Below are 24,031 nucleotides of genomic sequence, written 5' to 3' on the forward strand. Positions count from 1 at the left end.
TTCAAAACTTTCCACACAATAAAAGCTTTATTACTCTGTGACGAGACACATCAGGCTGCCATCACATAAAGGAAATGTTGCGTACAGGTTTCAGACATCCTCCACTTCACCGCCAAACTACAGCAACAGCAGGACCCTGCTCACAAACACCACTAAGAGGAAGATGTCACATACAAAGCCCAGGGTGGGACACACAGGCGACACCAACACACACACACACACACACTCGTACACACAATTAGCAGGTGATGGGACGCACTAACACACACACACACGACCTGCTCGGCTCATGTTGTCCTGCAGGTTTTCATCTCGAAAGCGTTTTACAGTCGAGATGGTTGACGGACGTGTGAGCAGGCGGACGGCGTGTGATCCTCCTCGCGTATATATGTTCTCTCTTTATGAGCAGCTTCAGGGGGTTTACATGAAATTATGGGGCTCAAAAGTGCTGTAAGAAAATAATAAAAATCACAAAAGCTTGTTGATGCATCGCCCACCTTCAGCCGCCCAGCCTGCCCAACACAGACGCTGGGCAGCTGCAAAACAACTCAGATGGAGCTACATTTTCAGGACTACAACTTTAATACTAATACAGTACATGATGGAGTGCCTAGATATATATATATATATATATATTTATATATTTATTTAAGTCTATAATTACTTTGATTGGGGGATCTAGAAAATACAGTGTCAGCACTGCTAGCTCTCTGCTATGTAAAGAGCTTTCTGCCAAACATCTTACCCTCAAATTTAATCTGTCACTTCTTTAAAACGTGGACGCTGCCTTCTGAATCGTGTCGTGACTTCACCGTATAATAGAACATCGCTATCTTTTAAAATCTACCATAATTTATTTGCAGTCAATCAGCAGTCGATCAGTCATTGTGTGAGTAGCCGTCACTGTTTTGTGTGAAGCCGTCGGGAGTGAAGCTCTCCTCCGGCAGCCGTGCGGCGGCTCAGATGGTCGCCGAGGTGTTGCTCTCTTTGGGTCGGACCCGGGTCACGTGCTCCAGCTGGCCGGCGTCGGACACGTCGTAGCTCGTCTTGTACTTGGCGAGGATTTTCATGAGTGGACGGAGCTTCAGCCACCACTGCTCCTTCGGGATCCTGTGGCTGAGGAGACAAAAGGCAAAGTTGAAGAGCTGAAGCTGCTCTGTGGCTTCACCTCACTCAGTACTCACCCAGACTGAGAAAAACTGGTTTCTCTGACTCAAATTTGTTTCCTGCTTGTTTTCACACATGAAAAAACATTTCTCAGGATTTTTCTTTTACACAAAAAGGAAAAAAAAACTGAGAAACTAAAGTTTGTTTTGTTTCAATGTTTGAAAGAAAGAGGGAAAATAAATCAGATCTTTTTTTTCTCTCTCTCAAACCTTTTTCCACATGAGGACAAATAAATGAAATAAATAAAAATGTTCTCTTGACTTTTCTTTTTCACGCTGTTTCACAAAAAGAAAAGAAGAACTTCTTCCTCTGGAATGTTAGACTTGTTGCACACTATGAAAATTATTTAACTGAGTAAAAGCCAAACAAAAAAACATTGTTACACAAACTTTCCCCCTCTTTCTGTTTCACGAATGCAAAAACTTCTCATTATATCTTATATTCTCTTCTAGACAAGGAAAAAAGAACTGAGAAACTGAGAGGAAAATACATTTTAAAGGTTTTTTTCATGTTTGAAACAGAGAAAGAAATCAGGTTGGTTTTTTTGTATACTCCGTTCCACACATGATAAACAAACTGAGAAACTGAGTAGAACATTTTATAAATTATTTTTTGTTTTAATGTTTGAGTCAGAGAAAGAAATATTTTCTTTTAGGCTAACAAAAAAAAAAAAATCTGCAAGTGTTTTTCCTCACACTTGGTTTCTTGAGAACTCATCTTCTTCCTACTGAGAATTAAGTTTTTTCATGTGTGAAACCTGTGAGAAAATGTCTTCTTTAAATTTTCACTTTATTATTATTTTTTCACTGATAGAAATAAAATTAAAGAACCAGCTCTCAAGTCAAACACAGGAGAGGAATCAATTCACATCAAACTTAGATGATCTTCACTTGGCCCACACAAAAAATGAATGAATTCATTCATGTTGTGAATTTTGTAAATAATTACATCTACAAACATTCAGTGAATATAATTCCAGCAGCTGAACTGCTACATGGATTAAAACTGGAAATGTTTCTTACACAAAGTCAGTCTCGTCCCGGAGCTGCGACACGGGCTGAAACACCAGAGCTCTGCGACGCATCCCCAGCAGACAGGCGGTGTCCTCCGAGTTAGCAAACACTCGGCCTGCAGGGAAGAGACGCATCGGCCTTTAGAACCAGAACCAGAACGCAGTCATGCACAGACACTGATATTTACACAGCCCTGATTAAAGTCAAATAAACAAGCGACCAAATGCAAATACACCGTCTGATGAAATCGTGATCGTTTTACCTCCTTTGAACGAGTCCTTGAGCGTCCGTGTGATCCACTGCATGGCTTTAGCTGAAATCTTGGTGCTGAAGTTTCTGTCGAACGGTGACGGAGCTCCTCCCTGTGAAGACCAGAGGAAACATATAAACCAAAACTTTAATATCACAACATTTCAAAACGGGTATTTGTATATTCTATGTAAGATTATCCAAGTTATATCTTATGCATTTATGGGCTCTGCATTATTTTCTTATTTGTTTCATTCATTATTCCGGAAAACAGAATTCAGTAGAGCAGTAATTCGTCATGATCGAGGCCGTGTCTTTCTCTCAGTGTATCAAGTTTCACTGCAAAAGAGCTTTGCAGCTTTCTCCCTGAACAACTGAAGTGGCTGAAAACAAACATAAAAGGGCTCCAACAGCTCGTCCAGGGATACAAGAGTGTGTGTGTGTGTGTGTGTGTGTGTGTGTGTGTGTGTCTGACCTGCTGCATATGACCGAGGATGTTCTTCCTGCAGTCGAACACGCCTCGTCCTTCCTCGGTGTACAGCTGGTAGATGAAGTCAGTGGTGAAGTTCTCGTTGCAGTTCTCATTTCTAGGACACACGTTTTAAAAAAGGGCAGCAGGTCAATTAAAGGGTTCATTCACCTGCTGTCAGATCTGCTTTATATCTAAGAAATAACCTGGACAAATAAAACTATCTGCACAATGAGATACTACAAAGTGTCCTCAAGTGTTGTTCTCTGTTCCTCGTTGCTCAAGTGCCCTTGAGCCAGAGCACCAGTGTGCTGCCTACTGCAACCTGCAGGAGCTGCTTGCGATGCATCACTGTGCTCGTCTTGTAATAGTGAAATTATGCAGGTGTAGCACACAAAGTCACCTACACACCGTCCAAAATACTACACTCGCCCTATTTCCACACACCTTCGTCCTGCTGGGAGCAGTCTGAACAGTGTGATGGTGCAGTGGACTGAAATAGACTCGACGGATGACACGAGGAACAACGTGTGTGAGGTCGATCAGCCGTCAGAGATACGAGTAAAAACACAATGAAAGATATCAACAATAACACATCGCAACATGTAAATGATTTGTCATAAAATAATAAATGTTTTTTCTCTCCTTTCGTCGTGTTCGCTCCTTCACTCACTCACTCATGCAGCATCCCACAGGCTACACAGTGTGTGTGGAAAGGTAACGCCATGGAAACAGCTGTGGCTCAGAAATGCATCATTAAAAAAAAAAAAGGAGAAGAAATCATCTGGTATTTGAGTAATGCAGCCTCACCTGAGCACCAAGCCTCTCTGGATGCTCGTCTTCATCTTCTGCGTCAGATGCTCCACGTTGGCCTGAAAACACAGAGCGAAGCCTCACATCAAACCGGAGCGATGGCGGCCTGCGACCTGCACGAGCAGCCGATCCAGCCACAAATCACTCGCCTCCGTCTCTACACTCCCCGGGAACAGAGAAGTGCAGGGTGATGTTTGAACCACCAGGGGGCGCCATGATCAGTATTTCTACACTCCTAATGAAGCCCAGACTGGTTTCAATACATTTACCATCACTTCCGCGTTTTTTTTTTACCAAATTATCAGGATATAAAATCAAAATTTTGTGTTTCTACACTCTGGAGCAGAAATATGTGATGAGATGCAACAGCTGCTTAAAAACATCTTATAAAGTATATTAGTGCACAGGATGAAAACAAGGCAGGAAAATAAAAGGCTCTGTATATTTGCAGTTGTAAAGTTGTAAAGAATGTAATGGAAAAGTTTGTGTGTTTGCCTTTTCTTAGGCAACACGTACACAGGTGTTTCTTAGAAAGATTTTTTTTTGCTTTTTGGTCTTTTTTTTTGTTTGTAGTGGAAAAAAAGTTTTGCCAGGATAAAGTTTCTTAAAGTTTTTTTTTCCATCTGTGGAAAGTCCAGAGAAAAAAAAATAATCAGTAGAATTCTCTCTGGAACTGAGAGTAAAAATGATTTGTTTTCCTTCCATGTGCAAATTCAAGGGGGAAAAAAAACATGATTGAAACAAAAGAAAAAGGAGAGTTTCTTTTGGTCAGGGCAACATTTGCTTCTTATGTCTTTTATCTTATTGTGTGTGTGTGTAGCATTACTATCAACTCTGTCTTCAAAGTTACCTCGATCTGACACAGTGACAACATAAACACGGCGCCCGCCTTGACGTCTCTAATCGCGCTGACCTGATCTGTGTTGATGGGATCTGTCTTTCATGGAATGAGTGATGCTGCTCAGAGGTTATTAATACTTTGCTTCATACGCAGAGACATAATCTGGGTCACCTGCTCGCTCCTGAAACCTCCAGACAGAGGCAGCGATGAACTGAAGAAACAAGCTGCAGTGCTCACGTGTGATCTGTGCTGCTTCATCTCAGTCGGAGCTTGAAGTCTTAAATGTTGCATCATTAAATAGTTTTACTAAATATATAAATATTATTTATATATAAATTAAGTTTCACAATGTGGTTTTTCTGTGGGCAGACTGTGTCTCTGACCTGCAGGTCCCGGATGTCGAACGGCTCCTCGTAGATGTAGACCGTGTCGGCGCCCGCGGCCAGACCGCCAACCGTGGCCAGGTAGCCACAGTAGCCCCCCATGGTCTCGATGATGAAGACCCTCCGCTTGGTGCCGCTGGCCGACTGCTTGATGCGATCACATGTCTGCGTCACACAAAGATTTACCAGTTATTACCAAGCAACATGTCGGATTTGTAGATTTCTTCACTACATGCAACAGCAAAAGGAAAACATTAAAGTAGAGCTGGAGTGATCATCAATTACTCAATGAACAGATATTAGATGGAGAATGAATCAGATTAATAATTAAGTGGAAACACTTTCACATTTGTTGGCTTCAAATCCTCAAATGTGGAGATTTTACTATGAATCTGAAATGAATAATTAGTGATAAAAAAAAAAATAATCTGAATCTGTCACTTTGGACTGTGGATAACTTATTTAAATTAAAGTACAATGACTGAATTCAGGATTATGTTTAGAAACTAAGAAAACAGTTATAAAAAAACAAAAGTGATGAGAATGATCAGCAGCAGCTCTACTTTAGAAAGTCAAACAGCGAGTAAACATGCAGTCACAGTTACCTCTCAGAGTCCACACTACAAGAGGAGCGAGATCAAATATTCTGATGCACAGGTTAACTCCTCGCATCAACATACTGACAGGTCAGTGTGTGTTTTACAGAGGAATTAATTAACTTAAAGTTCAAATCACATCGTCACATTATCAGTCATTATCAAACAGCTGACACTGTAGAATAATTCCAGCTGTGATTATCTCCTGTTAACATTCTTCTCTGTTCTGGGCGCTTACCTCCACGATGGCGTTGAGGGACGTGTCGGCGCCGATACTGAGGTCAGTGCCGGGCACATTGTTACTAATGGTGGCAGGCAGCATGCACACTGGGATGCAAAACTCCTCGTAGTCGGCCCGGGCCTCGTACAGCTGCAGCAGGGACTCAAAGGCCTGATGGTGGTGGCCGTAATATATTGTTAGACCACTGGGGGGCAACACTGCATATCTGAGAGCAGGTCATTGTGTCCTCGTGTGGGAAACTAGTGTTTTACAAGCTGCTTCATGGTGCTCAGTGGCTCTCCTGGCCTGTGTCCTTCTTTACCTGGGCAACTGACGTATACTATATATATATATATATATATAAATATAAATATAAATATATATATATATATATATATATATATATATATATATATATATATATATATATAAATATAAATATATATATATAAATAGATATATAAATACATATATATATATATATATATATATATATATATATATATATATATATAATTATTTACAGTACGTATGATGCATTAATGTTAGAAATAGTACACTGTTCTTGCTGTAATTAAGGAAGGAACTAATCACTTTTTGGTTCTTTTCCTGAATGTTACTGTCTTTAAAGACAAAGGAAAATATTCCTCCTAGAATTAATACATCTTCTTCAATATCAATACTATTCTATTTGAGAATATTCATTCAAGTTAGTTTGTTCCAGCTGTGTTTTACAACATCTTGTGTGTACTCACAATAGCACTTGAAATCATTTTGGAAGCGAGTGACTACGACTAATAGAGTCGGTTGCCTGGTAATAGTATTTTTTTAGAAGACAAGTTTTTCTGTTACTCTCTGGCAAGAGATCCTAAAATATCTGCTGCCGTACCAAAAGAGACTCCTGAATTTATCCACAGCTGGAATAAAAGTTTCAACTCTTAGAATATGATACAGGAACAGCAAATAAGAATAATCTCCTCACTAAACTAAATGGTGTTTCAGGAGTTTCTCCAATCTTAAAAAATATTTGTAACTATTTGGTTTTGATAGTGACACTAATAATTCGGCCTGAGACCAAGGCTGAAGGACAGAAGTACAGGGAGTCCTCTGAATTAAACTCACACCATAGAGATGCAGCTCTGTAACGTGTGTGTGTGCTCCACAGTGTGTGAGCTACTGGTTGGCTCTCTCCAGGTGACAGAGTGGGCTTTGGCTTCCCATTGGCTGAGAGGAGATGGGATGGGGGGGGAGTGAGGGATTCTCCCTGGCTGACATGTAACGGTGTTGACGCGATGAGATAAAGACTGTGGCGGAACTCGAGAGGCTCCCAGCGATGTTTCCTTTTATGTTCAAGACGCGAAGGGCTTGTTGTTTTTTTATCTTTTTAAAATCAGGCATGCAGACTGGTTGAAGAAGAACAAGACTGAAATGTGGACTTCGTTCAGTGATGCTAGACTCCGTGCTCGTGCACACAGCATGCTTACTTACTGTCCAAACACACTGACTCTGTGCCATTTGAGTGGGAGCAAGCAGAGCTTCCCTATTGCGTTGAACCAGATCGTCGTCCGGTCATCTGCTGTTTCCCAAACAAACACAGAGAGGGCTGCACGAACACGCCACGGCCACGCGCAAGAAAACATGCCACAACACGTCACTGCATGCCCAAACACTTACCTGGGACCTCCGCCGACCAGCTCGCCTCCAACAACAACAATCAGCAGCAAGGATTTTCTGCTCAATGTGCCCTGATGCAGAATGTGTGGACATTAGCTTCTGTGCTAACTGTGACTGAGATCAGTAAACTTAATAACTAATAAAATGTCTTGGGGCCGTTATTTCAAGCTGTCTTGAGAAAATGTTTTCTGTTTAAATTGTCATGTCTGTGTCGGTGTTTTCATACCTGTACTGTATATTGTACCACTACCACCATTATGCTATGGTTTTGTTTATGTGAAAGCAGAAGGTCGAGCCTGTATATTCCGTTTACGTTCATGAACCTGTAGGATTGGCTGTCAAGTGTCAGGTTGCCTGTGTTGACACAGAAAATATTACAGCCCACTGACACTCTCAAGCTTTTTCTCTCGTGCATCCAAATTTTGCTCAAACATCAGATTTCACAGCCGTAAAATACAGAAACAAAACAAAAAAAAGAAACATGAATAATTTTTGATTTCTAAATCGATACATCTGCAAAGATCGGCAACTATTTGAACAGTGGTTTGAGCTACTAATGATGGCATTCTGACAAAAAACTATATGAAGTTATTGATTAAGAAGGAATATAATGTGGCCCCTTTGCTTCTAACTTGTCAAATAATGTCAACCTTCTGATTGTCATTGCGAGGACGCGAGCTGTTGATCAGCGAAGCCCCAAACTCTTTCAGGCTGGACGGAGTGTGTGTGAGGCTACAGACACACACATACGCTCTCTAACCCAGCCACACTTACATCAGTAATGGCATTCAGAGCCGTGTCTGAGCCAATGCTGAGGTCTGAACCGGGTATATTGTTGGACACGGTGGCGGGGACCATAACCATGGGCACACAGAGCTCGCTATATTTGTCCCGCGCAGAAGAAAGTTCCAGTAATCCCAAGTAGCCCTGCAGCAGTGAGAGCCATTGGTTGTTGTTGAGGATGCACAGAACAAGGGAGTGAGGTGTTGGAGAAACGTGAGGAGGCCTAACGCCAAGGTGTGGACAGGAGGACAAAAACATGGCGGGAGGAGCTCTTTGGCTGCAGAATGTTTCATCTTCTTCACCAGCTAGTTGCCAATGAGCTCAGAAGCCAAACCAAAGAGCTAAAAAGTCAAAAGCGGAAGCTGGGTGGGAGATGGATCGAGCAGGATCAGAGACAGTAATGGCGGAGGGAACAGACGAAGGCCTGGGAGGAGTTTTACTGGTAGGAGAAGCCAAGAGGAGAGAGCCAGACCAATCACGAGGGGCGGTGAGACACACAGACAAAGACAGGGAGGGAGACAGTGTTCGTCTTCTGACCAAGCTGATAAAGTCAAAATCTCTGTTTTGGAAAATGTACTTTTCATGTTTGATTTATTTATTTTACTGTTTAATTTTTCTAAACTTCTAAAATGTGTCTCAGTTAGTCATACAGGTTACAGTATTCACACCCCAAATGTAAATCACACATCTCTTCACTGTTCTGCTTAATATTAAATTAATCTTTTGGTTAATGTCATTTGTATTGACTCTAATTTGGGTGTTTATAGACAAATCATCTCATGGTTTGGCTTTCCAGCTTGGCCATGAAGTATTAACTGTAGGACGGACGGACAAGGAGAGAGCCTATAACATTTAAATGTGTTTCAGGTGTATTTGTAGAAAAATGGTTGGAAGTCAAGACATGTATTGCAACTTGAAATGCTGTATAGGATAATCAGTGGTGATGAGATGGACTCAACAATGTTAAACAACACAATACATACTGAAAGAGAGCACGTAACACAACTGTATGGCACAACAACAAGGCTGAACATCATTCAGGTTTATCTTTTAACAATAGTCAAGAATTCTCATTTCATTCAACTATCAGTAGATTTTTTAAATATACAACACTACAGATAAAACATATTAAAAGTATGAAGAAATACTAAAACAGCAAGCTTCTTTTTCTACTTTTTCCATGTGATGAAAATATTGTGATATCTAGATTTTAAAAAAGCCATTACACTGAAACATTAAAAAAAAAAGTTTACATACCTCAAATCCTCCGATGACAAGCAGGGCGTTGATGTTATGGATCCGAATCTGCTCAGCGATCTTGTCCAGATGTTTGCCTGGAAGAGTTCTAGCACAGAGGAAGGAAACATTTCAATAATCTAACAATGTTCCACTTCACTCTTCTTAAGCTGATGTTTTTAAAAATCTGTAAAATCAGTTAACATGAAAAAAGAAAAACTTCCACCTAAAAATGTTACTGTTTGTTTGTTTTTTTCCATTTGTGAAAACAAAGTAAATTTCTGAAAAATTATCTATGAAACTTTTTTTTCACCAGTTCTCAGGTCGTAGAAACAATACAAATATAAACCAATGGATCACCAGAAAAAAAAAATCCCCCAAATTCTTCACTTTCCCATCAGAGCTTCAACAATCTCCAACACATCATTACAAATTAAATGTTTTCTTTGAATTCAACCTACCGTTTTGTCCCTAGCAGGGAACCTCCCTGACCAGTCCAACCACCAACATCTCCCCACTTGATCTCCTTGATCTGATTTAAAAAACAAACGAAAAGAAAATTGCATTGTAATTATTCACATTTTCATTAAGTTTACTTTGAAAGTACAACCCTGACTACAAAGAAGTTTAGAACGCTGTGTAATGTGAATAAAAACATATGAAATCATTTGCAAACTAATCTCACCGTCACACAGATGTTTTTGGAGCCTTCTACAACTTTTTTTTTTTCACAAAGTCTCTTTTGCCCCTGAGTCATCTTGTCAAAATCACATTAAGCACATACACAATACAAAAATCTATGAAGCTGATGGGGTAAAACATTAAATATATTGTCTTTGTACAGTTTTCAGTTGAGTAAATGTTTAAAAGAATGAGAGAATTATTACATTCTGTTGTATTTCTTTTGCACAGCATCCTAATCATGGTTGTACTTAACGTCGGTATTTTAGTTTTGTTGATGTTTAGGTTATAATAATAATACAGATCAACAGACGTCACAGAATCAACTGGATCAATTTGATACAGAAAAAAAAGTCCCCTTGAAATCTGATCTGGACTAACGCTGATTTGGGGAAAAGAAAATGTTGCTGCAAGTTTTTTTTAATGCATTGAACACGGCAAATAAAAGTGCTACTCAAATCAATTGTAAAGTGTGTTACTGTGCCAGTGTAGCTACATTTAACCGGCAGCTCTAAAGTAATCAGTGTCCTACTTAGCTCGGGTTTTAGCTCGGGATCACAGCTTCACTTTTCAATCATTCTAATCCCTCTATAAGAGAACTCGCCTCCGGGCTTTATTGCTTTCAACAGGTCACTGCTACTCTCTGCATGGCTGTAAGAGGGTGTGCGTGTTTTTAGAAAGCATTCACGTAACCAGAAGCAAAGGAATAAGGCAAAGGCTGTGCGTGTGTGTGTGTACAGGCCTACAGTGTATTGCTGCTGTGGGAGAGGAGTAATTGGCTTACAGTAAGCAGCATTGTTTATCTGGACACACTTAAGTCTTATCACTGTAGGCAGCAGAGCACACAGAGAGGAGCGTCACCGCTACTTCCTGCTCCCTTCCACTGGTCAGTCACGTCACTGTGACCTCCGAGGAATGTAGCTCAACCTTATTGTTTACTCTGATTAATGAGTGCTGGTGGTTTTATGCAAGTTAACAATCGCATGCACAGACTGAGAGGAGAGTTTACTTCAGGGTCTACTGAGGAATGCAGGAGCCAAAGTCACAGTGTTCAGATGTCAAATGCAATAAAGACATTTGTGATAGAGAGGCACAGAGTGAAGGGCCGACCGATCTCGTTTTAAGATATGTTAACGTGTCAGCGGTGTCGAGTTCAGGCGAATAAGGTTCTGCACAGACATGAGTAACGTAGCAGCGGCGAGCTACAGTGTACACAGCATGACTGTAATATTTATTTAAGAAGAATGAACTGGGGCTCTCACAACACTGAGATTATTGCGCAAGATCAAATGCTTCATGCGACTTTAATACATTAAAACATTATATTTATAATAATTTAAGAATCAACAATTTAATTCATTGCTGCAGTGTTAAGTTTTTAGTTGAGGTTTGGTCTGTTGGTCAGACAAATCAAGCCATTTAAAGATGTTGTCTTGATGAGCATTTTCTTTCTCAATCTGCTTCACATCTCATCGATCACGTGATGCACACTACATACTTGTATGTATTAGTTTCGACCTCACCTGTCCCTTGTAGAATCCCTCGAAGCCGTCGCTGACAGCAAACATCTTGTGGCCCTCAGTGATTCCCACTCGGACCGCAGAGCGCACGGCGGCGTTCATACCTGCTGCCGGGGCGCCGACGTTCAACACGGCCACGTTAAAGGAGCTCTGTAAGGAGAGAGCAGCAGTCACACACACACAGAGTCAAACCTGGCAGCTCTGTACTGTATGGCCATATGCTCCAAACCCCCCAAAGCTCTGTGACATTTAAAAGCATCTTCACACCTCGTGTGAATCTTACATTCAGGGTAAAATCGCAGCATGTACGATGCTTGTTTTGAAGGAGATGGTATATCAGCAACTTCACGAGGCGATGAAGACTTTCTGTAGCAGACATGATGGAGACTAATCAGACTCTCTGCTGTTTCCTCTGTACTTTTAACAATCACAGCATCATACTGCAAATTAAGTTCATAATTATTCTCATGCCTGACAGTTGGTCTCCACTGCCTCATTATACCATCCATGTCTCATTAACTGCTGAGGAGCCAGGCAAGACTTTGCCTCAGAGCAGCATAGCAGCAGGCAAAGATTACCTCGCATGCAAGAAGCCACATGCTGCTAGAAGACGCGGTGAAGCAGCAGCTGCTTTCTCATGACAACAGGAAAGTATCAACGCTCAAATGCAAATCCTCATAACTTCAAAATGTTTTCTTGCTTTTAAAAATTAGACTGTCCGTGCTACTTGTTGCTGAGTGTAAAATATTCAAGCGCACAATCCAATGTTGCTGCACAGAAATTTGCAACTCCTAAAATCAAAGTGCACATTGTCCATATTTCAGCTGAAGACCATGAAGTTGTGTGTATCAGACCCACATTTGAATGCAAGCCTCATACACTCAGCTACAAAGGCCTCCTTAGTATTTGGTAAAGATTTCCTCCTGCAACTTTAACGGGGTAATTGAGCCGGTGGATTGGATTGAATGCACAGGAAGACAACGTGGAGACGCTCAAAATGGACAGGCGTCCAACTCTCAGCTGCTGATGAACTCAGACGTACAAACATGAATCTACTTACTGCATCTACTTCTGCTCCCAGTAACACCCCACACAATGTGCTGGCAACTAAACCCAGAAACAAAAATGCAATTCAATCATATTCACAGTTCCCCAAATCTGTGTTATAGCTTTCAGTTCAGCAGCCACTTTCCATTTTGAACAGCGAGAGCATGGAGCCTGTCCAGTCTGAGCTATGAGTGAACAAAGACCCCTTCAGACTGCACAGACTTGACATGTAACCGTAAGGAGAGCTACTTCAGGTTCATTTGAAGCAGATCAAAGCAGACGGTGTGATTGTCCTCGACAGCAGGACTGATGGGACGCCTTCACTGAAGCACTACAGCAACCCTGTGCAGGTCTAGACTTCTAAGCAGAGCCATGAAGAAATAAGCAATGACAGACAGAGCAACAGATAATGAGCACTGACACTGTCATTTTGTGGCACTGTGTTACCATAACAACATATGTAGTTAGGATTTTTGTCTCTGTAAAGAAACATTAAGCCCTAGAAAATCATCAAATCAGATATCAAGCAAAATAAATCATATCCTCGTATTTTTATTTGGAATTTTTATCCCAGAAATCAGAAGTCAAGATGAGTAAGAACAAGTTCAAACAGGTCTAAACTAGGTGCTGAAAAGCTGATCTACACTGTGAACTACGCCTGCAGAAGCTGACATGAAGCCTGTTCAGCTGCAGCCTCATTATTCATCACATACATTGACCCGCTCTTCATCACCCGCCTCCTCCTCTCCCTCAGGACAGAGACAGTGTCAGAAAAACAAACTCTTGTTAGTGTCACAAAAAGACTGCAGCACCCACAAGGCACCTAAACCAGGAAGTACCTTATGCTACCGTACAAGTCTCAGAGCCACTGGTGGAAAGATACAGCAGAAGAATTAAAACTGTGATCATCTTACTCATCGATACAATCATTGTTTTTGTTTTTTTTATATTTGACTGTAATGGTTCTTACATTTGGAAGTTCAGAATCTGCCTTCCGGTGGGAGAGGAGTCTGTAGGTGCTCAGATTGTTTTCAAAGCTCCTGCACATAAAAGATATAGAAAACAATGTCAGAGACAACGGATGTCAGCTCTGTCGCCGCTGTAGAGTCAATCAGAAATCAATGGAAACGCAGTTAAACCAGGGCACACGGCCAAACAGACAAAAGACCAAGTGCTGTTTGTAATCTGTGAAATCTGTGTATATCACACACAGCCTCTGACGAGCTGGTAGGGAAAGTAATGAAACGATTCAGTGCTGCTAGCTCTCTATCAGCTGACACCTGCCTAATAAACTTGTCTGTGTAAAGCTGAATCTTAGATAAAATACACATTGAAATATCTGATCATGTCAGAGTAGTTGAAGTTAAAGAATACCTGCCACGCAGTCTCACTGCCTCTTCAAATTTCTTCTCATCCATGGCCTTCTGAACTTCTTGGGTCTGACAACAAAACATAAAAGATCATCTTCACCATTCATATCAAGCTGTGTCATGTGGTCATTTGTTTTGTTGTGACAGGCTTGTCATCCCATCTGTGTGGCAGGTAAATGGTGGGAAGTTTTTTTTTATAAAACTGAGAGTATGTGGGCAAATTATCCTGAGCATTAATACTGTAAAGTTTGTTTACTGAAGTACTGAACTTAGGTACAACTTTGAGATAGTTGAACTTCAGTATTTCCACTTTCTGCTAGTCTGTACCACCACTTCACTACACATTGGAAGCAAATATTGTACTTTTATTTGATAAATTTAGCTACTAGCTACTCAGAATTTGCTGTGTCAGATCGAAAGTAGCACATTTTTAAATGAAATTATTTTAGCGCTGTTTGGAAACCACTGATTCCTATTATTGCTGAGTGGATGACTATCGCTGACAACTCTTCTGTGACACTGTGTACTCCACAGAAATGGTCTCTGCATGAACTCTGTCACACACACACACACACACACACACACACACACACACACACACTCTTACCATCTGAACACACTCCATAAGTGGGAGTCGAACAGCCTGGTTTCCAACCAGAGACACAACGCAGGCCGGGGTGTTGGCAGAGGCCTCCAGTAACGCCAGCACTGCCTCCACGCCCATACGACTGGCCTGCAAAGGTCAATTAAAAGTCAAACTAAGAATCGGAACATCTGCAGTGTTCATAAAAAAATGTTTTTTGAGGTACTGTCACTTACCAGGATCCTGTCAAAGGCAGAGGGGGTCCCACCTCGTTGCACATGACCCAAGATGGTGACCCTGGTGTCAAAACCCAGGCAGCGCACAACCAGCTGGATAAGGAGGGAAAGTGTAATAGGACCGTAGTGAGGATAAAGTATATAGAAAATAATGTCAACAATGTCCTGTAAAATCCACAATACATTATTATATCTTATCAAACTTAAGTTCAAGAGCTGTAACATTAATCTAAACAAAGAGTCAAAAAAACTCAGCTCAGTTCTTTAATATAGCATTAAAATATTCTTAACTGTTTGTAAGGTAACATAATATCTTAAAATTAAGAAAATTCAGAAATACAAGGGACTGTGCAAGTGTGAAACATTGGGGAAAAAACAAAACAACAGATGGAGAAATCATGCAAAACATCTCCTGTCATGTGACCGAGTGCCAAATAATGAGCATGCAGACGTGAACTTGCAGAAGTAAAAAATAAGGGTGCAGATGGTGGGAATGGTAAAAAAAAAAAAACATTTATTAACTTTTAAATATGCGGAATGGAGAAATGTAAAGGAAGTGGGTATTTTGATGACAAAAGTTGCATGAAAGCATACAAAAAGTAAGAATAACAAATAGGGGATAAAACTGTGAAGCGAACCAACAGCAAACCATGAAGGGAAAGAAAGGTCCATGCTTCTGAAGGAGAGTTTGTGGGTCCGTGGCGTGACCAGACTTCTCCACCATACTTACATCCTTGATATAATCAGGAGTTATTGCCTTGTTGTGGGAATCTATGGCACCCTCAGCTACGATAATAATGTTCAGCCTTTTCTTATCAGCGCGGTTCTGGAGGAGTATAGAAGCAAATGCATTTCAAAACATGACAGAAAAAGTTTTGCATTGCCAAAAGCTGGATCCGGTAATGGAGGATGACCAAAGATCATTTACTGATAAACCTTCCTGTGTTTTATAAAGGTGAGGTGACTCATGAGAAAGTTACTTGATTGAGATCTTTCTCTAGAATCACTCACTCAACCTTGATGATCACCAGGACATTTTGGCATCTAAATGGTTGTGTTTCTTCAGGAGACACTTGCCGCATGTGGAGAGAGACTGACAACCGCGGCGTTACAAGACATTCTAGTAGCTACTTCTGGTGGGACAGGACAGAAGGATTAGATTAATATTCCCAGACAGCTGGCTCTGTGGCGCAATGGATAGCGCATTGGACTTCTAGTTGAACACTTGAGATGCAATTCAAAGGTTGTGGGTTCGAGTCCCACCAGAGTCGCTCTTTTCTCGAGAAACATATCCTTGTTTTCCTGCATATTGACTTTTATTATAAACTGTCTCTTTTTCTGCTGGTAGGAGCTTCAACTACCGGCTTTGAATATTAAATGGCTCTTTTCTTACAGTGTTTACTGGTAACGTTGAAATGAACCATCAGCTGATGTGATTCAGAGGTTGTAGGTTCGAGTCCCTGTTTTAGTTTGTACTGAAACATAGATCGCTACACTCCTGCATGTTTATCTTCCTCAAACATTCTCCTCAAGAGCTACAATAATAATGTTCAGCCTTTCTTATCAGAACGATTCTGGAGGGATGTAGAAGCAAAAACATTTGAAAGCACAACTTAAGACGTTAAAGGTTAGCAACCGTTGAAATGTTTCCTGCAGTAGGAAGATGTCCTTAAAATGTTAAGTTTGTGTGCTAAGTTTGAACTCCCACCCTAACTAGATACTTCACATTAGCATCATACCCTTCTGCCGTCAGCAGGTATGTGTCTTGCATCTGAAAATTCAGGTTGTTAAAATATTTTCTCTTTTCTGACACATTTCTTCCAGCACGATTGTTAAAATGACAGCAAAAGAAATCGCACTGCCACCGACAGATGAAGTTATTTTTATCGCCAAAAATAAATACAGAAATCTTCCCTCGAATGTGGCAAGTGTCTGGACAGGAAGAAAAAAGAGAATCACAACACTGGGAGGAAGCTGCACTGTAACTGTCACTGACGTCTGTTTGTCAGACGTATTGATATCCACCAGTTGGTCCAGCTTCTGGTTTTTCTCCCTCTGCGTCAGTCTGAAACTGAGCTCTACTCACATCCTTCACAAAATCAGAGGTAATGGGCTGTCCTTGTCTGTCAATGGCTCCTTCAGCAACTATGATAATGTTCAACCTGGAACCACGAGATCGACTCTGGACGATAACAAACACACTCACCACATCAAATCTCCTGGAAATGTGTCAGTCAGTAGCAGATAATGCAAAACAAGTATTGTTTAAGCTAACCGCTAACATCAATGTTAGAGTGTACTGAAGAAGTGTGCATGTATCTGTGTGTGTGTGTGTGTGTGTGTGTGTGTGTGTGTGTGTGTGTGTGTGTGTGTGTGTGCAACCAGGAGCAGCTATACAGAAAAGTTAGCTTAAAGCTACGCTGTAGACTTTCAGTTTAAACAAACAGGGGATTCTACAAGTACGATTGTTTGAGTTCATTAGAAAAGCTGGCTCTGTGGAACAAACAGATTGCACATTAGATTTCTAGTTAAACATAACTGAGATGCAATTCAAAGGCTGTGGGTTTGAGTCCCGCCAGAGTCGCTATTTTGTCAAGAACAAATATCCTTGTTTTCTTGCATGTTGAAGCAACGCTGGAGGCTTTTAGTTTAAGCAGTTGTATCTCATAGTTGAGTCGACAGTTATCGTTACTGAATCAATTTGTGTAACTGGCTCTGTGGCGCAATGGATAGCGCATTGGACTTCTAGTTAAACAAAATTGAGATGCAATTCAAAGGTTGTGGGTTCGAGTCCCACCAGAGTCGCTTTTGCACTGAGAGAATCTTTGAGATACTTGTCAGCACACTCCTGCATCTTTATAAACAATAGAAATTGAATTTGTTGGACGTAGTACGATGTTTGGCAGCTGATCTATCAATCCTGATTACAAACGGGTTCCTTTAGAGATGTAATTCAAAGGTTGTGGATTTGACTCCCACCATTTTTAAAAAGCCAAAGATTTATGAGTTTTGATGTCAAAGTGTATTACTGCTCTGTGTGTGTGTGTGTGTGTGTGTGTGTGTTACCTCAGACAGTTTCTGACACATGCTGTCCTCCCAGCCATCTTCAGGAGGCATTTCTGGGATAAAAACCCAGTCGGCACCGCATGCCAGGGCACTGACCAGAGCCAGGTATCTGCACAGACACAAGGACAAATTTTAATAATTGTAAGTGATCATCTACACTGCCCGAACACACACATGCACGCCTCCCTTTATCAATATTTCCACACTTGCAAAATACTGAAGTGTTTTCATGAAGCCATGATTTATTCAAAGCTGAAAATATGCTTTAAAAAAAAGAGACTGAGGATTCAAGTTGAAGTGGAATGACGATGTTTACAGTTGATTTGACTGTAACATTTCAAACTTTTGTTTAAATGCTCTTATGGCATTTTAATCTTTAAACTGATGTACTCTGACACAAGGGGAAGTACATACCCGCAGTGCCTGCCCATGACCTCCAGCACAAATGTCCTCTGGTGGCTGGAAAAGACAGAGAGAAAAACAGGGAATGTCAGAAACAAGGAAAAGCACTTATCAGTGAGACCCTGTGGACGGAGCTGTTGAAATGGGTCAGCACAGGACAGACACAGAAACCTTCAGTCTTATCTAAATAGGACACGTCTTTAAGGTTTGGAGAGACTGACAGCTACAGGTCGCCTGTGAAAGTTATCTTGTCTAACAAGCCAACCTGCTGTACCGGCTTAGCCTCCTTACGTCTTATCTTGCTATGTCTTTAGTTTTTTTCTTCTTCTTCATCTACTCGTCTCATCATCTTTAGGGGTTTGTTCACCTCTGAGCGGTGGTCATGATGGCGTCCACCACCTCGATGATCCTGTGCAGAGCCGAGTCGGTACCGATGGTCATGTCGGTGCCGCAGAAGTCGTTGTCGATGGAGCCCACCATGCCGACAATGTGAAGCTCAGAGTTTCTGCGGGATGCTTCCTCGTCGATCAGACCTGAAATACAAGACAGGGAGGGAGATAAGTTCTCTGTGTATACCTGTAGAGTTACAGCTGTGTGGTGTGTAAATGAAAAGCAGTGAGCAGCCACCTTGCTGGAGGAGCTCATCCAACAGGCCGCTCCACTCCTCTCTGAACAGGTTGGCTCCGGTCAGGCTGCCGTCTCCACCAATCACACACAGGTTGGTGATGCCGCGCTGCACGAGGTTGTGTGCGGCCTTCAAGCGCCCCTCGTGGGAACGAAACTCTTTACAGCGGGCGCTCCCGATGACCGTGCCACCCTGAAGGACACATAAATTAAAATCTGTAATCACATTTATTCTCTTCTGCTGGCTCGATTCTGTTTTCATAGTTTCAGATTACATTTGTGTGGTGTTGAATCTTTTATTCAGGGCAGCATGGTTTCACTGTTGCACTTTAGATAATGAATGTCTGACTACAACAAACAGTGAAAAGGTCTAATTCAACCAGACTCGTTTGGCTCAAAGCTAAAGGCTTGGCTGCTGAGTCACTACCAATGATCCTCACACATGTCCACCAGCACAGCAGATATTCTGCTGCGCTGGTCCGAGCACAAATACTGCTGCTGCTCTGTCAGAACGCATTTACACATAACATAACATTTCACGGTGCTGAAATATACAGCAGCAGTTGCAACATTAAGACGAGACCAAGCCTTAAAATGACAGGTGAATAATACAGGTATAGGTGAAATATGGAAAGTTTAATCATCCTTTGTTAAGACAGTGTGACCAGAAACAGCAGCAGAAAGCTCCGCTCACCACTTGCAACATGCTCGAGACACTTTCCCACGTCGCCTCCTTGATGTTGTCGCCACCGTCCACCATCCCCTGGTACCCCTGAGAGGAGAGACAAATATGAAGAGTGTTCACTGGACTCTTCACGACTAAAAACTTAAACTCAATCTAGAATGACATCCAGCAAATCCTCATATTTAAGAAGCTTTAACCAACAAAGTTTCTGCTTTTCTTTGGTATCAAGCTATTGATCTGGTTGGCAGATATTTCAGAATTTAAATTCATTTACATTAATGACCACCTGTTCTCTTCTTAAATGTCAATATTTTCTGGTATCTTTCCACCTCTTTGACAGTAAACTTAATATCTTTGCATTGTAGACAAAAGAAGACATTTAAGGTAACACTGATAAACATTTTTCACCATTTTACAGACCAGACAATGATCCGTTACTCAAGCACACAATCAACAGATTAATCAGCAATGAAAATAATCATTAGTTGCGGGTCTTGCAGCCAGCTGGAGTCCAAACCAAAAATAAACCGTGGCACTTTGCTGTCATTACTCACAGCCCAGTGGTTACTCGAGGCTGATGGGGATGGCAGTGCAGACAGTGAAGGATGAAGTCCGCCCCTGGTAATCCAATTATATCCACACTGAGACCAGATCGTCTGTATCTGCCCGTGTCACTGCCATCGGTGGCGTCATGCTGATTAGAAACTGTAAAAATATCCTCAGACATTCGATATCGAAGAACTGGATGGAGTTCAGGAAGCAGGGAGTTATTTTTGCTCCTCCTTTTTTGATATTAAATCACTGTGATTTATAATTCTGGTGCAGGTTATCCTTAATTAGTGCCACACTGGGTATTCTTCAACTATAATTAGTAATCAAGACAAAGAGTTTACCTGGAATATTAACCATGTAAACCTGGGTGGAGATGCCACAAGTTGTTTTTATTTTTTAAGACTCAGTTTGACTCGTTTTTATCTGTAATAAATGCATTTGAAATGAAGCTTTCCAATATGAACAAGCCAGTGTTCAGGATGGACGCATCAGAAGAATCTGTGTTGTACATTCAGCTGATATGAATGCAAGTATTTGCCTTACTTCCACTGGGTTATAAATAAAGATGGATCCTATAGGGAGTGTAAATAGTTTCAGTGAGAAACAGGAAGTATAATTTCCCTCTGGGGATAAATGAGATGTTCATCCAACTGAAAACATGACATGGAGACTGAGCTTGTATAGATGAAGGGTAAGGATACATTTATAGGAAATATAAAGGCCTGTTTCTGCAAGTGATGAATACAATTTTCAGATTTAATTCTATTTCAGGTCTTATTTGAGGTTTCAGCAACACTTAACTTAAATTTAAACTTAACAAACCCAGACTTTGCAGGACTCTGTAAAACCAGGTCTTTGGCTCCTGCTGGCTCTCTCAAAGACAACCCAAGCCCAAGTCGTCAGCACTAATCTGTCTCAGTGTCGAGTGTGATGGAGGCTGCAGACTCCCCGGAGGCCCCGTCTGGAGCCTGAGTCATGAGTCACGTCTCACCTCGTGGATGAAGTAGACTTTTGCCCCCACGTAGATGCCCATTCGGACGACAGCCCGGACCGCACCATTCATACCTGCAAGAGGAGAGAGAAGAGTTCTCAAAAAGCATTCTCGTGCCTGTCTTGATGTGTTTGACACGGTATCCAAATAGCCAAATGATGTACACAAACTGCTGTTTTTAAAACATGCAATTCAGGAGTCTTTGCTATACTCAGTTTGACCTTTATGCAGGCAAATTACAGCCAAACTCTTATCGGAAACATCATACTATCATACTTGTCCAACTCAGGCTGCCACTAACAAACCATTTCATTATCAGTCAATCTACCCATTATATTTACCATTAATCGATCAGAAAATTGAGAAAAAGTGACATCTACAAATCTCTTCTTTTGTCCAACCACCAGTCCAAAACTCAGAGACTCTTCATGTCATCATTAATGCCCACAAACAGCAGCAAATCATCAACTTCAAAATCGATTAATTTGACTAATTGCAGCTCTATTTGCTATTCCAAGTGGAGATTAACAAAGCTTCCTTCTTCCACTCTTTGGAGGATACGTACACAGAGAGAGAGAGAGAGAAAACAAGGAAGAGGGAGCGGCAGAAGCCAGACAGACCAGCAGACAGCAGGAGAGGTAAAGAGGTCGAAAGAGAAAGCGACAGAGAAAGCCCTCGAGGATCTTGTGCCAAAACACAGATGTGTCTGCCAGAGCACTTAGTGAAATTGGCTGACATCCCGGCAGTATTGATGGATTAAAAAAAATAAATATATATATATATATATTTGATGTATAACTGGCTGACAGACAGTCTGACATTTTGCCTCGGCGCTGTGACCTGCATGCAGATTGAGAGCTGTGATAAAACTTTAATGTGCCCGACGGACAGACTGGGTGTGGAAGACAACAATAAAAGACAACAATAAAAAAGAAAACCTTCATTTCGACCGTCCTTACTCTTCTTTCCTACCACACAAAGATGATGACATGTTATATATTTCTGGGCTCGCTCTGTGTGGCAGCATGAGTGCGTCCGAGCAGGCAGCAGGCACAATCTGCACCTCGCAGCCAAATATCCTCCCACACGATATGCTTTCAAACAACATGTCCCATTCACTGGCCTTCGTCCACAGAATTTGCATGGGCTGTGACTACTGGATGAGGACGCTGAGTTCATACAGACCACAGCACTGCATAGTGTCTTTATGAACAACATGCAGTAAAAACATGTACAGATTTGTACAGAAAAGTTGTTCATCTGAGATCTTTTTGGACATGTTTCTGATAATATTCATATCCTAGTTACCTCACAGAATTAAATAAACAGTTCATTTCTATAACTGCTGCGGCACTCGAGGATGGAGCTGTAACATTTAAATGCAGGTTACAACGCACACCGGAGGGGGTTACCCTCACAGAAAGAAACACAGTGTTCCAGCCTGGATGTGCTCGCGGGCCGCGCTGTACGCTAACGAGCGCTGACGGGATGAGGTAGTGTTGCTAAGAGACCAGGACGATGCTGATTGGTCGAAGGGGGATCTGCGGAAACGTGTGAACTGGGTTTGAATTGGACAATATGTTTAAAGAGTTTGATAAAAACAGAATACAGCAAATTAATTCTTAATGGTCGTGAGCGACATGAACGTTTCTCATCTCCAGGCTCCAGCTGAGCTCTTATACTCATAATCCATGACACGCTGTGAGAGCTTCCCTCCAGCCTGCCGCAGTGACTAAACATCTCCTGTGTGTGTGTGTGTGTGTGTGTGTGTGTGTGTGTGTGTGTGTGTGTGTGTGTGCATATGCGTATGTGCGTGCGTGCGTGCATGTTTTCTCCTCAGGGTGGGAGGAAAATTCTGGGCAAGGTTAAAAATCCTCTCCACACATGTACTGAAGGCATACATAATTCTCTAATGACATGGTTTACCACATTAAAATCCCATACAAAATGTCAGTTATTCCTTCTGCCTTCATTAAAAATTCCAGAATAAATGAATAAGTAAAGTCTGGTCTCAGTGTTTGTGCACTGGCGGCTTCAGGTTTCCATGTCACGCTTTGTGTTTGCTGAATATTGGAGCAGGACTGACTTACAACTTAAAATGTCGCCTCTTAAAAATCTGATTTTCAACAAGCACAGAGGTGATTTACACTTCACACTCTGCACATATTGTCCTTCCGTCTACACCGTGAAACTTACAACAAATACTCTGAGAGTATTCTTTGAGTTTACAAACTCTGGTACAGGCGGTGGCTTTTGGAAACTTTAAAGGTGGTCCAGTAACCATAGCAACAGAGAAGAAGAAGAAGAAGAAGACAACGAAGAGATACTAAATCATTTATATTTGCTTTAAACACGTGAGCCTTTCCTATCCTTAGGTGTGCATTAAATACAGAAAAGGGGAAGATATCTGTCTTCTTATCAGACTAGTTGCCGATGTCGGCTGACAAAAAATCCCTATAGTCCCTTCGTGGTAACATCATAAATCATCATTTGTGTAACTCACGTATGTTCTTTTATATTTGTTTATCAATCTAGTTTTTGATTGTGAATTGAACATGGGAAGAACAATCTAATATATTCTAAAGTCTAAAATGTTCCTCAGTGGAGCACGTACTACAGTCTATCGAGAAACGCCCCATCTCACACTAGTAAAATGATCGAGAAAACATTTCTGAGGCTGTCCCTTTATCCATATCAACACCAAAAGTTTATGGGGTCTATTCTGGGTCGAGATCCATCCTCCATCCATCCACAGATGAGGTCAGAAACTTTATACTAATATTCTGATATTCATATGACCTCATTCTTTATATTTTAGCTTTTGCTCCCA

General features: G+C 41.3%; 1 protein-coding gene and 2 non-coding genes across 9 annotated transcripts in view; 2 read left to right on the forward strand and 1 right to left on the reverse strand.

Moving 5' to 3' along the window:
• The window catches only part of LOC119011335 (ATP-dependent 6-phosphofructokinase, platelet type-like), a 27,694-nt gene continuing 3,663 nt past the window's right edge, over positions 1-24,031 (reverse strand). For 3 of the 7 annotated variants that reach the window (XM_037084374.1, XM_037084369.1, XM_037084373.1), the window contains exons 3-23: positions 21,202-21,275; positions 19,668-19,745; positions 18,977-19,166; positions 18,717-18,882; positions 18,362-18,406; positions 17,948-18,056; positions 15,612-15,707; positions 14,882-14,974; positions 14,670-14,795; positions 14,067-14,131; positions 13,663-13,732; positions 11,649-11,795; positions 9,906-9,976; positions 9,466-9,553; positions 5,770-5,922; positions 4,936-5,100; positions 3,709-3,770; positions 2,905-3,016; positions 2,443-2,542; positions 2,190-2,295; positions 1-1,116 (exon numbers count right to left, since the gene is read on the reverse strand). In XM_037084374.1, coding sequence (XP_036940269.1) covers positions 960-1,116; positions 2,190-2,295; positions 2,443-2,542; positions 2,905-3,016; positions 3,709-3,770; positions 4,936-5,100; positions 5,770-5,922; positions 9,466-9,553; positions 9,906-9,976; positions 11,649-11,795; positions 13,663-13,732; positions 14,067-14,131; positions 14,670-14,795; positions 14,882-14,974; positions 15,612-15,707; positions 17,948-18,056; positions 18,362-18,406; positions 18,717-18,882; positions 18,977-19,166; positions 19,668-19,745; positions 21,202-21,275 — 2,273 coding nt within the window. In that variant the 3' untranslated portion in view covers positions 1-959. Of the gene's footprint in view, positions 1,117-2,189; positions 2,296-2,442; positions 2,543-2,904; positions 3,017-3,708; positions 3,771-4,935; positions 5,101-5,769; positions 5,923-8,199; positions 8,353-9,465; positions 9,554-9,905; positions 9,977-11,648; positions 11,796-13,662; positions 13,733-14,066; positions 14,132-14,669; positions 14,796-14,881; positions 14,975-15,611; positions 15,708-16,967; positions 17,064-17,947; positions 18,057-18,361; positions 18,407-18,716; positions 18,883-18,976; positions 19,167-19,667; positions 19,746-21,201; positions 21,276-24,031 lie in introns of those variants that run through there. The other 4 variants (XM_037084371.1, XM_037084370.1, XM_037084372.1 and 1 more) reach the window with 4 other exon arrangements.
• Positions 16,061-16,152, forward strand: trnar-ucu. The gene is given in 2 exon segments: positions 16,061-16,097; positions 16,117-16,152. It is a non-coding gene; the product is annotated as a tRNA-Arg (tRNA).
• trnar-ucu lies at positions 17,593-17,686 on the forward strand. The gene is made up of 2 exons: positions 17,593-17,629; positions 17,651-17,686. It is a non-coding gene; the product is annotated as a tRNA-Arg (tRNA).

This window comes from Acanthopagrus latus, chromosome 21, assembly GCF_904848185.1.
Source record: "Acanthopagrus latus isolate v.2019 chromosome 21, fAcaLat1.1, whole genome shotgun sequence".
Classification (NCBI taxonomy): domain Eukaryota; kingdom Metazoa; phylum Chordata; class Actinopteri; order Spariformes; family Sparidae; genus Acanthopagrus; species Acanthopagrus latus.